General features: G+C 36.7%; 1 protein-coding gene across 2 annotated transcripts; it reads right to left on the minus strand.

Annotated features, from left to right (window-relative positions):
• Window positions 1–489: 489 nt before the first annotated feature.
• On the minus strand, window positions 490–4,363 carry LOC122052230 (protein NRT1/ PTR FAMILY 8.3-like). 2 transcript variants are annotated; one of them, XM_042613664.1, is made up of 5 exons: window positions 4,250–4,363; window positions 3,286–3,367; window positions 2,844–3,061; window positions 2,210–2,748; window positions 490–1,522 (listed from the first exon to the last, which is right to left on the minus strand). In XM_042613664.1, the coding sequence occupies exons 1-5, from the start codon at window positions 4,307–4,309 to the stop codon at window positions 715–717; spliced, it is 1,707 nt and encodes a 568-aa protein (XP_042469598.1). In that variant the 5' UTR covers window positions 4,310–4,363; the 3' UTR covers window positions 490–714. The 2 variants fall into 2 exon arrangements, with proteins under 2 accessions (XP_042469598.1, XP_042469599.1); XM_042613665.1 differs by lacking the exons at window positions 2,844–3,061; window positions 3,286–3,367 and having other exon boundaries at window positions 4,250–4,347.
• Between the last annotated feature and the right edge of the window lie 8,007 nt (window positions 4,364–12,370).

The raw sequence follows: 12,370 nt of genomic DNA on the forward strand, positions 1-12,370 counted from the left end.
TTCTATGCACTCAATATGAGTTATTCTCTCGTTTCTATGCACCTGACTTTGAATATCGGAAGATCGGACTTTGAGCATCGGAGGAGTTTACCCAGATTCACCTTGGCCTTCCTTCTAGCTTCTGTTTGGTGATTGCAACCTTCTTGTTCGTCTGTCGGTCATGGGAAAGCTCTAGATTCAATCTTTGACATTCATCATTCCATTGATTTTCTTCAGATCCCGAGTTCTCATTGCCTAGCCAGTCCGATAGAAACTAACCCAATAAAGAAGCATTTGATCAGGGACGAGCGATTCTCGTCTGACCTACTTGTGGTGCTCTATCGAGAGCCTTCAAGGAATTGTGCCATCATCCTATTTCAACCGAATCAAGACACCCTCAATCATTAAACTTTATTTACACGAAAATGAAACATGTGTTTAGCGCCTAAGTTATGAAATGAGTTTCTGAATCTTTTTCGACAATTATAAGCAAACTTAACATCGAAGATATCAAAGAGAGACACTTTTACACCTTGCATTGAAATATGAGATTACAGAAACAAGATTTAAGAGTAAGAGACGGTGTCCAATGCAAGCGGTAGACATATTACATTCTCATTCGATACTCCTATGGGGGATTCACCGCAAGCAAGTTTTAACTTAGAGAAATAAGGTTTGCAGTGAAATTGGTGTCGGCGAACTATTTCTTCACACAACAATCTCACTACCACTGTTTTAACTCTCTGAAATGACTTTCTTCAGAGTATAGTTCGCTGCTAAAGAGTGATACGCAAACAAGTTCACTACCGATATACCTGCTAGTACCAAGAAATAGTAATCAAGATGGCCTTTGTTCAAATCATCTGGGATCCAACCAGGCTCTCCTTCGCCCGATGTTACCTTGGCGATAACTGTGATGATGAACGAGTTCAAGTAATTGCCTAGAGCCATTGATAGCATAACCATCGCTGTGCAAAAGCTCTTCATTCTGTCGGGTGCCTGGGCAAAGAAGAACTCAAGCTGTGTGATGTTATTGAAGACTTCTGAGCTGGCGAGGATAAAGAACTGGGGGAGTTGCCACAAAATGCTCAAAGTTTCACCAGCATGGGCATTTGCTAATCTCCTGCTCTCATTGTAAGAAGCAGTTAACATAGTCAGGATCAGTAGGAAACGACCAATTCCCATGCGCTGCAGCTGGGAAAGTCCTGTTCCATTTCCTAAGTATTTCTTAGATGCTGGAGTTATGTAGTTGTTGTAGGCAAAAACCCAGATCATGACACTTATGATTTCGAAGGAGCACAGGGATGCAGGAGGGACAGAGAATGATCCGATTTTCATGTTCATTGTACTCCCTTGCTGAATGAAAGTGGTAAACATTTGAACAAATACAGCTGCATAGACAATGCTGTTAGCCCATATCGGTAGGAGACGCAGGAACAGCTTCAATTCTTCCACTTGAGTGACAGTGCACAGACTCGATGAGTTTTGAGGAGAACCATCTTTTAAATCTAGGGCAGAAACCACAGCTGCTTTATCCAAGAACCTGAGAACATGATGAAAGATTTGTCTTTTTTAAATTTCAAGGAAGAATCAAATGAAGAGAAAGAAATGGATTTGAATATCGAATAGTTTTAAGAAGACTAGAGTTAAGATTTTCTACATAGAATCATGTCTGTACATGTAATCAATAAGAGCTTTATTCTTGTTGCCAATGATATAACAACAACCGAACCTTATCCCACTAGATCTGTTGCCAATGATGAGGAAAAATGTTATAAGAGTCATCACTTTGTTTCAAGAATTCAAGGTAAACATTTCCAAGGTGATTCTACCAGCCATTTACTTTTGTTGCCCTAAGAACTAATATTAATAAGAAGAAGACATTTATCCAACAACAGAATGCTGCCATTTTTCAAATAGAACAGTCCACCATAGAGCAGTGCTGATGAAAACAAGGATATACAAAATTAAAAAAAAAACCAATATATTTCTTAAGATAGTGAGCAAGTGAAATGTTTTGCTCTCTTTGTTTCTTGTTTTCTCTGTCAAAAGTTGTACTTTGAGGAGCAAGTGTGATGTTTTGCTCTCTTTGTTTCTTGTTTTCTCTGTCAAATGTTGTACTTTGATGTTAAAATATGGTCTACTTTTTTTTCGAGAGCTAGTTTACAAGGAATGTTTGGTAGGAGCGATCTAATTTGATTCATTTACAGGAGGAACATGTTCAAAATACCTGAACTCATTTGTATGTGGTAATTTCGGTTGCACACCAGATGTGCTCTTGTTGACTTCATACAATAGGCTGCTATCCCTGGGGAGTTCTGCATTCCTCTTCTTGTAGGAAGCAACCAGTACCTGAACAATACTCGCCAAGGGGCTTCCAGTAGGCAATCGTTGCCGATAATTCGGTGTACCCAACACAAATGCTGCTAAAGCTGTAGCCAAGCAGAATGTAGCAATGCAATAGCCAAGCCCCCAATCTATATTCTCCTGTATCCATACAATAATGGTTCCTGAGGTAAGTCCTCCTAAGGTGATGCAAAGATAAAACCAACTAAAGAAGGTGCCCTTTCTTTCTTTTTCTAAGGGAATCTCATCATCAAATTGATCTGCACCAAAAGGAAGCAGTGTTGCCTTGATTCCACCGCTTCCAATTGCAACAAGATATAACCCACAAAATAGAAAGGTGCTTGATGACTGACACGAATTTCCCTCACAATTAAATGATTTTGATGTTGCTGAAAAGGCAGAAGAAGTGACAGTAACCATTCCCTACCCAAAAAGAAAGGTGAATTAGTAAATGGCATCCAATGAGAACCTGACAGTGGCAATCCATCAGTAACAAAGATATAGAACCTAAATCTTACTATGAGATACACAAAAAGGGAGATCAATATTGTTTTGTAATTCCCCCAATAGGTATCGGCCAAAATAGCTCCAAACAACGGTGTCGTGAAACATGTTCCGCCCCAAGTAGCCACATTTGCTGCATTTGCAGCATTGTTTCCATGGAGAACAGTACGAAAGTAAACAATCAAGTTTGCTCCAATACCATTAAAGGCAACACCATCCAAGTACTGGAATCCTGCATGACGGCATTTGCATAATGGGAAAATGTTTGTTCTCTGTGCATATTTATCTATGACTTTGACATATACATCTAACAAAAACTTCAGTTGATAATGCCAATTGATCATATGCTTCTAGTACTACATGAATGTTGCGAAATTGAAAATTATCATGGAAAAAATGGAAAAATCAAGCGATGATTAAAAATGACAAAGACAATAACTCGACTTGAAACCTTACCCAAAATGGTAGCTAGTGCTTTTGAGTTGCTAGGCTTATGATTCAAGTGAGGACCATGGAGGCTAGATTCATTCTCCAAACTCTGAAATAATAGCTAAATTAATAAAGCATCTTCTTCGCTGAAAAGATTACTGAATCATTTCTCCTTAAGGTCAGTGAATGGTGCAAGATTAAAACCTTTTATTTGTCAGAATTTAAAGGCTCCAATAGATAGTGAGAAAAACTAAAACAATAAACACAAAAATAAACAGATGATTTATCATAATGTTGGTTCTCTTGAAGACGAGTAGATATAGAAAAATGAATTCTCAACTGTATGAGCTAGCAAACTAGAAGACGCCAACGTTTCCAGAAGCAATTAAAATCTTTCTTTTTAGCTAAATTTGATTTCTTTGCAGAGGAAAAGATAGAGGAAATTCATTCTCATAGGCAGAAACTATCTGTCACGTTATATCAGAGCAACTATGAATGTGACTTCTTGAGTACCAAGTTACAACATCTACTATTGATCTCCTACTTATTTGGTCCAAAGTAGATATGTTCTAATCAAAAACAAAAACTTCTACTGAAATATATTAAAGACATGAGTTTTGCAGGAATCCGTATCAGAGTAAAAAACACAAGCATCCTCAATCCCCAAAATCTTCAAGGAGCATCACTTGCGTGTTTTATTCACTATATCTCAACAAGGAACTCACCAGGTAGAGGATGTCGGAGATTCTCTTGTCACTGAACTGATTCACAGGCCAAATAACATTCTAGGGTTCCCCAAATCACTCATTTCTGAACTTTCAGTATAAATTCAAACACCCACAAATTCATGATATCTAGATAAAAATAAAACAAAACCCCTAAACCTCTCCTCTCCAGTTTCCAGCCAAGATTGAACAACTTTCTTCTCCATAAAGTAGAACCAAAACGAAAAACAGAAAAATGTAGCATCCCTAAAGATGAAGCTGATTACCAGAGGCTTCAAAGGACTCAGTTCGCCATTCTCCAATTCATCATCTCCCTCCATCGCCATGCCAAACCGCGAGTGTTGAAGCAAGCGCGAGAGGATGAAGCGCCCTCTTTCGCAGCGCTCGACTCGATATAAATAGCGTTCTCATTGTTATTACGTAACACGATAGGAGTCACCACAGATTATCACACATGCGGTCGAAATAATAACCGTCTGATCAAAACACACCCGAATATCCAACGCTATGAAATATGGTACTCAGACAAAGCTATATGCGGTAAAACTCACTTGCCAACAGTGGGTTGGTAATGGAGATTTCTATCTCGTCCGCCCAATGGGCGAAGAGCCATCGGATGGTTGAGAAGCGGATCAGCTGTGCTTAGGATTGAATAAAACAAGCCATTTTTAATAAAAATATCCTTCCTATAAAAATTTATTAGAAAAATAAAAATATTCCAAATTTAATACATGTATCCCATTATTTATATTTTCATGATTAAATACTTATTTTTCCTAGGGTATTTGAAAGGGAGGTAAATAATGGTGACAAAGTATCTCTTAAAATATGAGTAATTTTATTCTTTCCCAGATATTTGATCTTTACTATGTTGGAAATGTTTTATCATGAATATAAATATGTCATATATTTATAAATATTTTATTTATTTATATAGAATCTTTTCTCTTAATTAATTAATCGTATATTGTATGATTTACATAATTAATTAAAATTTTATTTTAATATGCATATCATATATTTCTTTTTTATCTCGTCATAATTTATCACAATATTAACTCAATGATAATAACAAGTAATTATCAATATATCACGATTCTAAAATTCACTAGGCGCTAGTCGAGCGACAGACCAGTGCCTAGCACTTAGGCCGACTAGGCGGGGACTAGGTGCCGCTAGACAGATTCCTCGGTATCACACTTGTTTCATGTAGACTGTGGGCAGTTGAACAGTAGAACATGGAGTAAGTTATCATAATCATGTAGTAAACAGTAGAACATATATCCAACTCAAATTTTAAAACCTTGCTATAAGCTAAAACAACTTTAGTGGTGGAAAACATTAGAAAATAGTAGCAAAGTTCAATTCAAGATTACAATGCATTGTGAACCAGTAACCACTAAGCAAAATATAATTGTTGAATAATATAAATCATGTCTTAACAAAATGAGTTTAAGATTACACAACTAATAATATCTCATAGACTCATATTTATTCTACTTCTTTTTCTCCATAATTTTCAATAACTTGTTCTTTATCGGGCACAAACTCAATATCATTATTGTGATCCTCGTCTTCTTCTTCGGATTCAAAATCATCTTCATGAAGTTCTCTCACTCCAGAGCTTCTTCGGGGTTGTAGATTTTCATCTGCTCCACTTGCTTCATCAACTATTTGCCAAGTGAGCCCGGAACCTAGTTCAACTTCATCATCTTCCCCACAATCCACAATCCAACCTTGTGCATTTGAAGTGTCTTTTGCAAGAAGGATATCGACATTCCTTTCTTTTTCTCTTTTTTGTTTGTTCAACAATCTAGCATTAAATTGGACAAATACTAGATTGTTCAACCTGCTGGCATCCAACCTATTTCTTTTCTTTGAATGAATCTAAAAAAACAGAGAAAGTAAATATTATGGTTAGTACCTGAATATAGAGTATAGACGTTAAAAATTATAGCTAATTTAATTAAAGAATGAAAGTTTAAAACTTACTCATTCAAATGTACTCCAATTTCTTTCACACCCAGATGAACTTATAGTTAATGAAAGTATCCTCAATGCCACCCTTAGCAAGTTAGGTGTGTGAGCACCGTATGTACTCCACCATGCATATGGATCAAATGTATCATCATTTTTTTCACATGCTTTTACTGCCAATATTTTTCCAAATAACCTTGTCTTATCTCTATATTTTGGAAATTATTTGTTAATAATTGTATCTTGTAGATCTAACTCATTGGCATGCAATGTTTCCATGCATTCAAAAATCCCCATCGCGACCTCCTCATAAAGAGCAATAGAACTATCTTTATAGTAAAAATAAGGATTCAACAAAAAAGCAGTGGTATGCAATGATGTATCAACTCTATCCTTCATTTTTGACTCAATAATAGCTATAATAGGCTGATAATTTGATTCCACTTGTTCAGAGCTACCTTGATATCTTCTTTAGCTTGAAGAAGCTCCCCATATAGAAACCCCATCGATGGCTTTCTATCTCTATCTACCAATCGAAGAACTCTTACCAAAGGAGTAAATATTTTCAAACAAAGTATCACACCATTCCAAAAACGCATGCTCATCACTGTAGAGTAAGCCAATTTTCCTTTGTTTGTTTTTGACCATTTACATTTCTCCCACATATCACTTGTAAACATAGCCCTTAAACTATCTTTTTTTTTCAATCAAACTTTGCAATGTGAGGAAATTTGATGCAAATCTGGTAACTCCTGGTCGGACTATGTCTCTCTTCTTCGTAAAACTTCTTATCAACAACAAAGCCTTATGGTGAGCATAAATGAAAATGGTAAAAGACTTGGATTGCTCAATAACCTTTTTATATCGTGGAAGTTTGCCAATATTTTCAAGCATAAGATTAACCGTGTGAGTTGCACATGAATTCCAAAAAATCCCAGGTCGCTTTTCTCTCATCAATATAGCTGCAGCCATATTGTTGGTGGCATTGTCTGTTACAATCTGAACAATATTCTGAGCTCCTACTTGTTCAACACACTTGTCAACATACTCAAAAATAATTTCATCTGTATGCACCTCGTCTGAAGACTCCTTAGACTCTAAAAATGTAGTACCCTCCTTGCAATTAACACACAAATTTAAGATGCTTCTTCTTTTTCTATCACTCCATGCATCTGTCATGATCGAGCATCCATTCTTTGCCCATTCTTCTTCATGTTTCTTCATCAATTGTTTTGTTCTTTCAACTTCGGCTTTCAATAGTGGCTCCCTAAGTTGATATTGAGTTGGAGGCTTGAATCCTGATCCAAATTGACCCACTACCTCCATTAGTTGTTTGAAGCTATCATTATCAATAACATTGAATGAGATTCCATTTTCATAAACCCATCTCCCAACATATTATTGAACTTGTTGAGTTCTCTCTTTGAAAAGAGCCTCATTTATATCTTTTTTGCAAAGCGCTTTACTTCCACTGGAGCCTGCATTTTCTAGAGCAATTGCTAATGCATATCTATCCATGGGGCCAAATGGAAGAGGTTTTTTAATTCCATCCATCCCTTCAATTTCAAGACCTTCTTCTTTGTCTAGAGAAATAGCCACCTCTGCTCTACAACTTTGTTCTTCCATTATTTTGATCTTCTTTATGTTCCTCCCTTCTAAAATAGCATGTTTATACTTATTTTTGTCTTCTTGAGATGCTTTTCGACAACCAGATACATTTCCAAGTATATTTCCAATGTGCTCCTTTATCCTATACACTCCCCCCCTGACATTGCTTTTCCACATAACTTACATTTAATTTTGTCGAAGTTCTTAGGATCAATTAATATCCCAAACTGCCATCCGATGTCATTTGACTTTCTTCTAAGAATCCCGGATTCGGGTTGAGTGACAAATGCTGTCGAAGATGGATTGCTTGCTATTAATAACAGATAATCTGAAAAAATATATATAATAAGACATAACATGATAATAAAATTTAATTATACCATACAACATACATGCATACAATACAAAATAATGAAATATAACATTAAGTCATTAACAAGTCTGAAAATATTTTTTTATATATCTTAATCTAATTAATAAAATTTATAAGATATTTGGTTAAATAAATTAAATTTTAAATATATTTTTTATATTTTTAAATCTGTTTTATACTTTTATATATAAATTAATAATATTTATTGGAATTTTTAAAATTTTAATTTAATTTTTCATATTTTAAAACTGATTTATATAAAATTAATAATACTTATTAGAATTTTTAAAATTTTAATATAATTTTAATATTTATAAATCCGATTGATGTAAATTAATACTATATAAAATTTATAAATATGATTTATATAATTAATAATATGTATTATATTTTTTTAAATGTAAAATATTTTTTATATTTTTAAATCTGATAAAGATAATATTTATTATAATTTTTAAATCTGTTAATATATAAATTAATATTTAATATTATTTATTTAAAAAAATATATTATTTATATATTTAAATCTTATTATAATATTATATAAATTATAAAATTTGTTGGGATTATAATTTTATTAGGCTTTATGAATTAACCCTATTATTGAAATGATCTCTTTAGGAATTGTTTTAATTTATTAAATCTAAAAAAATAATAAAAAAGAGAAAATGCCGTCTCTCTATCGCGAGTCGCGACTCGCACGACGGTGCAGACGCCACCGGCGCCTCGCGGGAGGCTTCCGGCGCCGCCGGAAGCTTCGCCGGACGAGTCTAGTGCATCCGGCGAAGTCCGGCGTTGCTTCCAGCGGCGCCGGTAGCGTTGCGCAAAGCTTTTGGCGTAGCCAGAGGCATCGCGACTCTACTGGCGTTGCTCGAAGCAACGCCGGACTTCATCGGACGCGTACGGTGACGCTTCAGACGGCGTCTGACGCCTTGCGATGCGTTCGGCGTTGTCGCAACGAAGAATCGAGAAACAAAAAAAACATACATTAACATAAACAAAAAAAAACTTACCAGAAGCCGCGATCGGAGAAGACAAAGAGTCGGCGAAGAGTCGCGATGAAAGAAACGAAGCCTCGAGCCCTCGACATATACCTAAAAATTGATTTTATATGCCAAAAATACCTAACCCGCCGAGCCCGCCGAAGTTCGCCGAAGCCCGACGAGGACCGCTGAGGAACGCCTAGGCGACCCAACCACCTGTTATTGGGGCAATTTCCCTAGGTCAAGGTTGACCAGTTTGACTAAGCTTGAGTTGAGTCAAGCTTGAGTCAGGATTTGAGTTTTGATGTTTGACAATATAAGGAGATTGCTGGAGCAATCGTTCGGTTATTGAGATGGTCAAAGGATTGACCAGGTTGATGAGAATACAAGTCAAGTAGGTCAAGGTTGATAAGAGACTTGACTGGCAAAGTCCTAACTGGATGTTAGGCATTTGGAAAGTACTAGTGAGGAGCTAGGCAGGAGAAAGTCCTGGTGAGGAGCCAGGCAACGGGAAAGTCCTAGTGAGGAGCTAGGCAAGGGAAAGTCCTGGTGAGGAGCCAGGCAACGGGAAAGTTCTAGTGAGGAGCTAGGCAGGAGAAAGTCCTGGTGAGGAGCCAGGCAAGTGGAAAGTCCTGGTGAGGAGCTAGACAGTTGAAAAGTCCAAGTGTGATCTTGGCAAAGGAGAAAGTCCTAGTGAGGAGCCAGGCAATTGGAAAGTCCAAGTGTGATCTTGACAAAGGGTGTAAGTCCAAGCATGTGGTCTTGGCAAGGTAAGTCCTGGTTGTTGGATCGAAAGCGCTAGGGGGGGGGGTGAATAGCGTTCGTGGCTATTTCGTTCGATTCGTAAAACTCGAGTGATAAACGCAGTGGAAATTAAAAGGACAATCACACACAATGACACGAGGAGTTACTTGGTTCGGAGCCTGTGGTGACTCCTACTCCAAGGCCCGCGAACGTTGATCGCTTCCGGTGGGCAACAACTATAAGCTCAAAAAGCTATTACAAACTAATTACAATTTGAACTATAAAGAAAGCAATACCGACAACAAGAATATCAAATCTGGAGCTCTAGGTCGACGGGATGTTGCTACAGCACTTCGGGAACTTCTCATTGGCAGCTTGTCGCAAAAGGGTCGCTTAGAAGGTGATTTCTTAACTGCTGCCTCGAGGTCCCCTTTTATACATTGTTGGAGGCGCCTCTAAGCCTGTCCGAGGCACCTCCAGGCCTCCCGAGTCGCCCGCGTAGATCAGCACAGAACTGGTCGCACCTCATCTACTTGAAGGCGCCTCCAAGCCACTCCAAGGCGCCTCCAGCTTCATCCAAGGCGCCTCCATACCTACTTCGTAGCCTGCTTCAGCCTTGTACCTGAGGCGCCTCCAAGCTCCATGGAGGTGCCTCGGGTACTATTCATCCGAGGCTTAAGGTTGCTTCTTTGTACCTGCAAGATACGTTAGTCCCAAAAATATCCTACAATACAAAGTTAGCACATAACAGTAGTACAAATATGATAATAGAATATTCTAACAGTCTCCGGACTGTCTGGTTCCGACTTTGGATTTCCGATCGAAAACCCTAGGTCGAACCGACGCTTACTGTTCACTCTTCCAGGGAACGCGCCCTCACCTACTCCTCTAAAGAGATTTACCTGATGCCAACACAATCCTCCAGATCGACTGGACTTTTGCTCGATGCTCGATGCTTCCGGACTTTCTGCTGGACGCCCGCTTCCCGACCCGTCCAGTCTTTCACCTGGTTCGTGACACAACGACTTTTCACCTTGGGTTACCACCACCTAGGACTTTTTGCCTGAAGCCCTCAACCCGCCAAGACTTTCTGCATAAGGTTACCACCCCCTATGACCTAAGGTTACCACCCCCTAGGATTTTCCACCTGCCTAACCGCAGCTAGGACTTTTACCTAAGTATACTTATGATTTTCCTGCAATCTTATTCAAACTGTTAGATCACAAAACAGCTTAACTTTGAACCCTTTACCATTATCAAAACATAGGTTCGATCGTCGGATGCTTCCAGCACCAACAATCTCCTTCGTTTTGATTATGACAACTGAAATTCAAAGTTAAGTAAAGATAGATGCATAGGTAACAATTTTTTTTAAAGTTTTAGTATAAGCAAGCATAAGTGAACAATTTTAGATGCAACCAAAACTTTTAAGCTAAAACTTTTAAAGTTTAAGGCTCCCCCTTAATTAAGGCTTTCTCTTGAATTGAATTTTTTAATTTTATGCCTACTCTCCCCCTTTTCCATATATAAAAAATATAAGATCAGTAAGAAAGAAAAACTATAATGTTTAGGTATATTTGAAAAGATTTTAAGAAGTAATGTTTAGTTATACCTTGAAGAGAAGAAGAACTTAGCTTAGAAGAAATGGTCTTGTAAGACTTTTAACTAAGTCTTAAATAACTTAGCTAATTTTGTGATATCAAAATATTTTGAAAAAAATACCTATTTAAACTAAGATATTTTTTGTTGTAAACCAATAAGCTAAGTAAATGTTAAGGGTTCAGAGAGGATCCTTTTTAAGATAGTTATATTGAAAAACAAAATTCGAGAAATTACTTGGGTAACTTTTGAAAGCAAAACATTTTTGAGAAAAGTTAAATTTGAAAGACTTTATAGAATTTTTCTCAAAAATTAGCTAAGTTTGAAAGTATTTGATAAAAAATATTTGAAAACGGCTATACAAAATTTTTTTTAATAAGCCTTTAAAAAAAATAGCTTTGAGAATGTTATTAGAAAATATAACTGAAGTTGAAAAGTACTTAGCTTGATTTTGAACTTGAAAATATTTAAATAATTTTGGTTTAAAAGACTTAGTTAAATTTTAGCTGCTAAGAGGGAGGAGCTTAACTCGTAAAAACTCTAATTAAGGTTGTTATTCAAGTAGTCCTAAAGTCCAAGCATGAGTAACTTTGAAAAATTTAAAATTAATCACTTAATCCTCTGGGCCAAGTGTCTAACCATTAGTTACTAACTTCTTACCTAGAAGGTAACAACTTTCACTTGGTTAGTCAAGTTAAGTTGAAAATCCAGTTATATTTGACTAGGTCAGGATCACTTAACTTGATTACTGTATTTTTGGTATTTAACGCCTAGACTTACTGTGATGCATAAAAATAAGCATTCTGAAGTCTAGGCTGTACCCTATGCATCTCACGTCGTTCTAAGTTTTTCATACACAAACAAGTTATGCATAGTGTGCTTGTGAGATGCTCTTGCTGAAATCTAGAGGAACATGATATCTAAAGGTAGATGCCTTGTCTAAATCCAAATTTTGAAAGTCTAATAAAGTTGGGATTTTGAAGACATTTTCCTAGAAGTTTGAAAAATAAGTAAAAGCAAGATGAGCAAATAAATTATATTCTACTAAGCATATTCCTATTTGTCTTCTAAGTGCACTGAACTCGAGTTCAGGTAAGGGCTTT

This window comes from Zingiber officinale, chromosome 3A (assembly GCF_018446385.1).
Source record: "Zingiber officinale cultivar Zhangliang chromosome 3A, Zo_v1.1, whole genome shotgun sequence".
NCBI classification, from domain to species: domain Eukaryota; kingdom Viridiplantae; phylum Streptophyta; class Magnoliopsida; order Zingiberales; family Zingiberaceae; genus Zingiber; species Zingiber officinale.

Bases quoted from the DNA above. Each gene is read 5' to 3' on its own strand.
- LOC122052230 (XM_042613664.1), bottom strand. From the start codon at position 4,309: ATGGCGATGGAGGGAGATGATGAATTGGAGAATGGCGAACTGAGTCCT. The intron at 2,749-2,843 runs GTAAGATTTAGG...CTTTTTGGGTAG, and splicing joins CCCTTTTTGTGTATCTCATA to GGAATGGTTACTGTCACTTC. The intron at 1,523-2,209 runs GTATTTTGAACA...TCATGTTCTCAG, and splicing joins CCACATACAAATGAGTTCAG to GTTCTTGGATAAAGCAGCTG.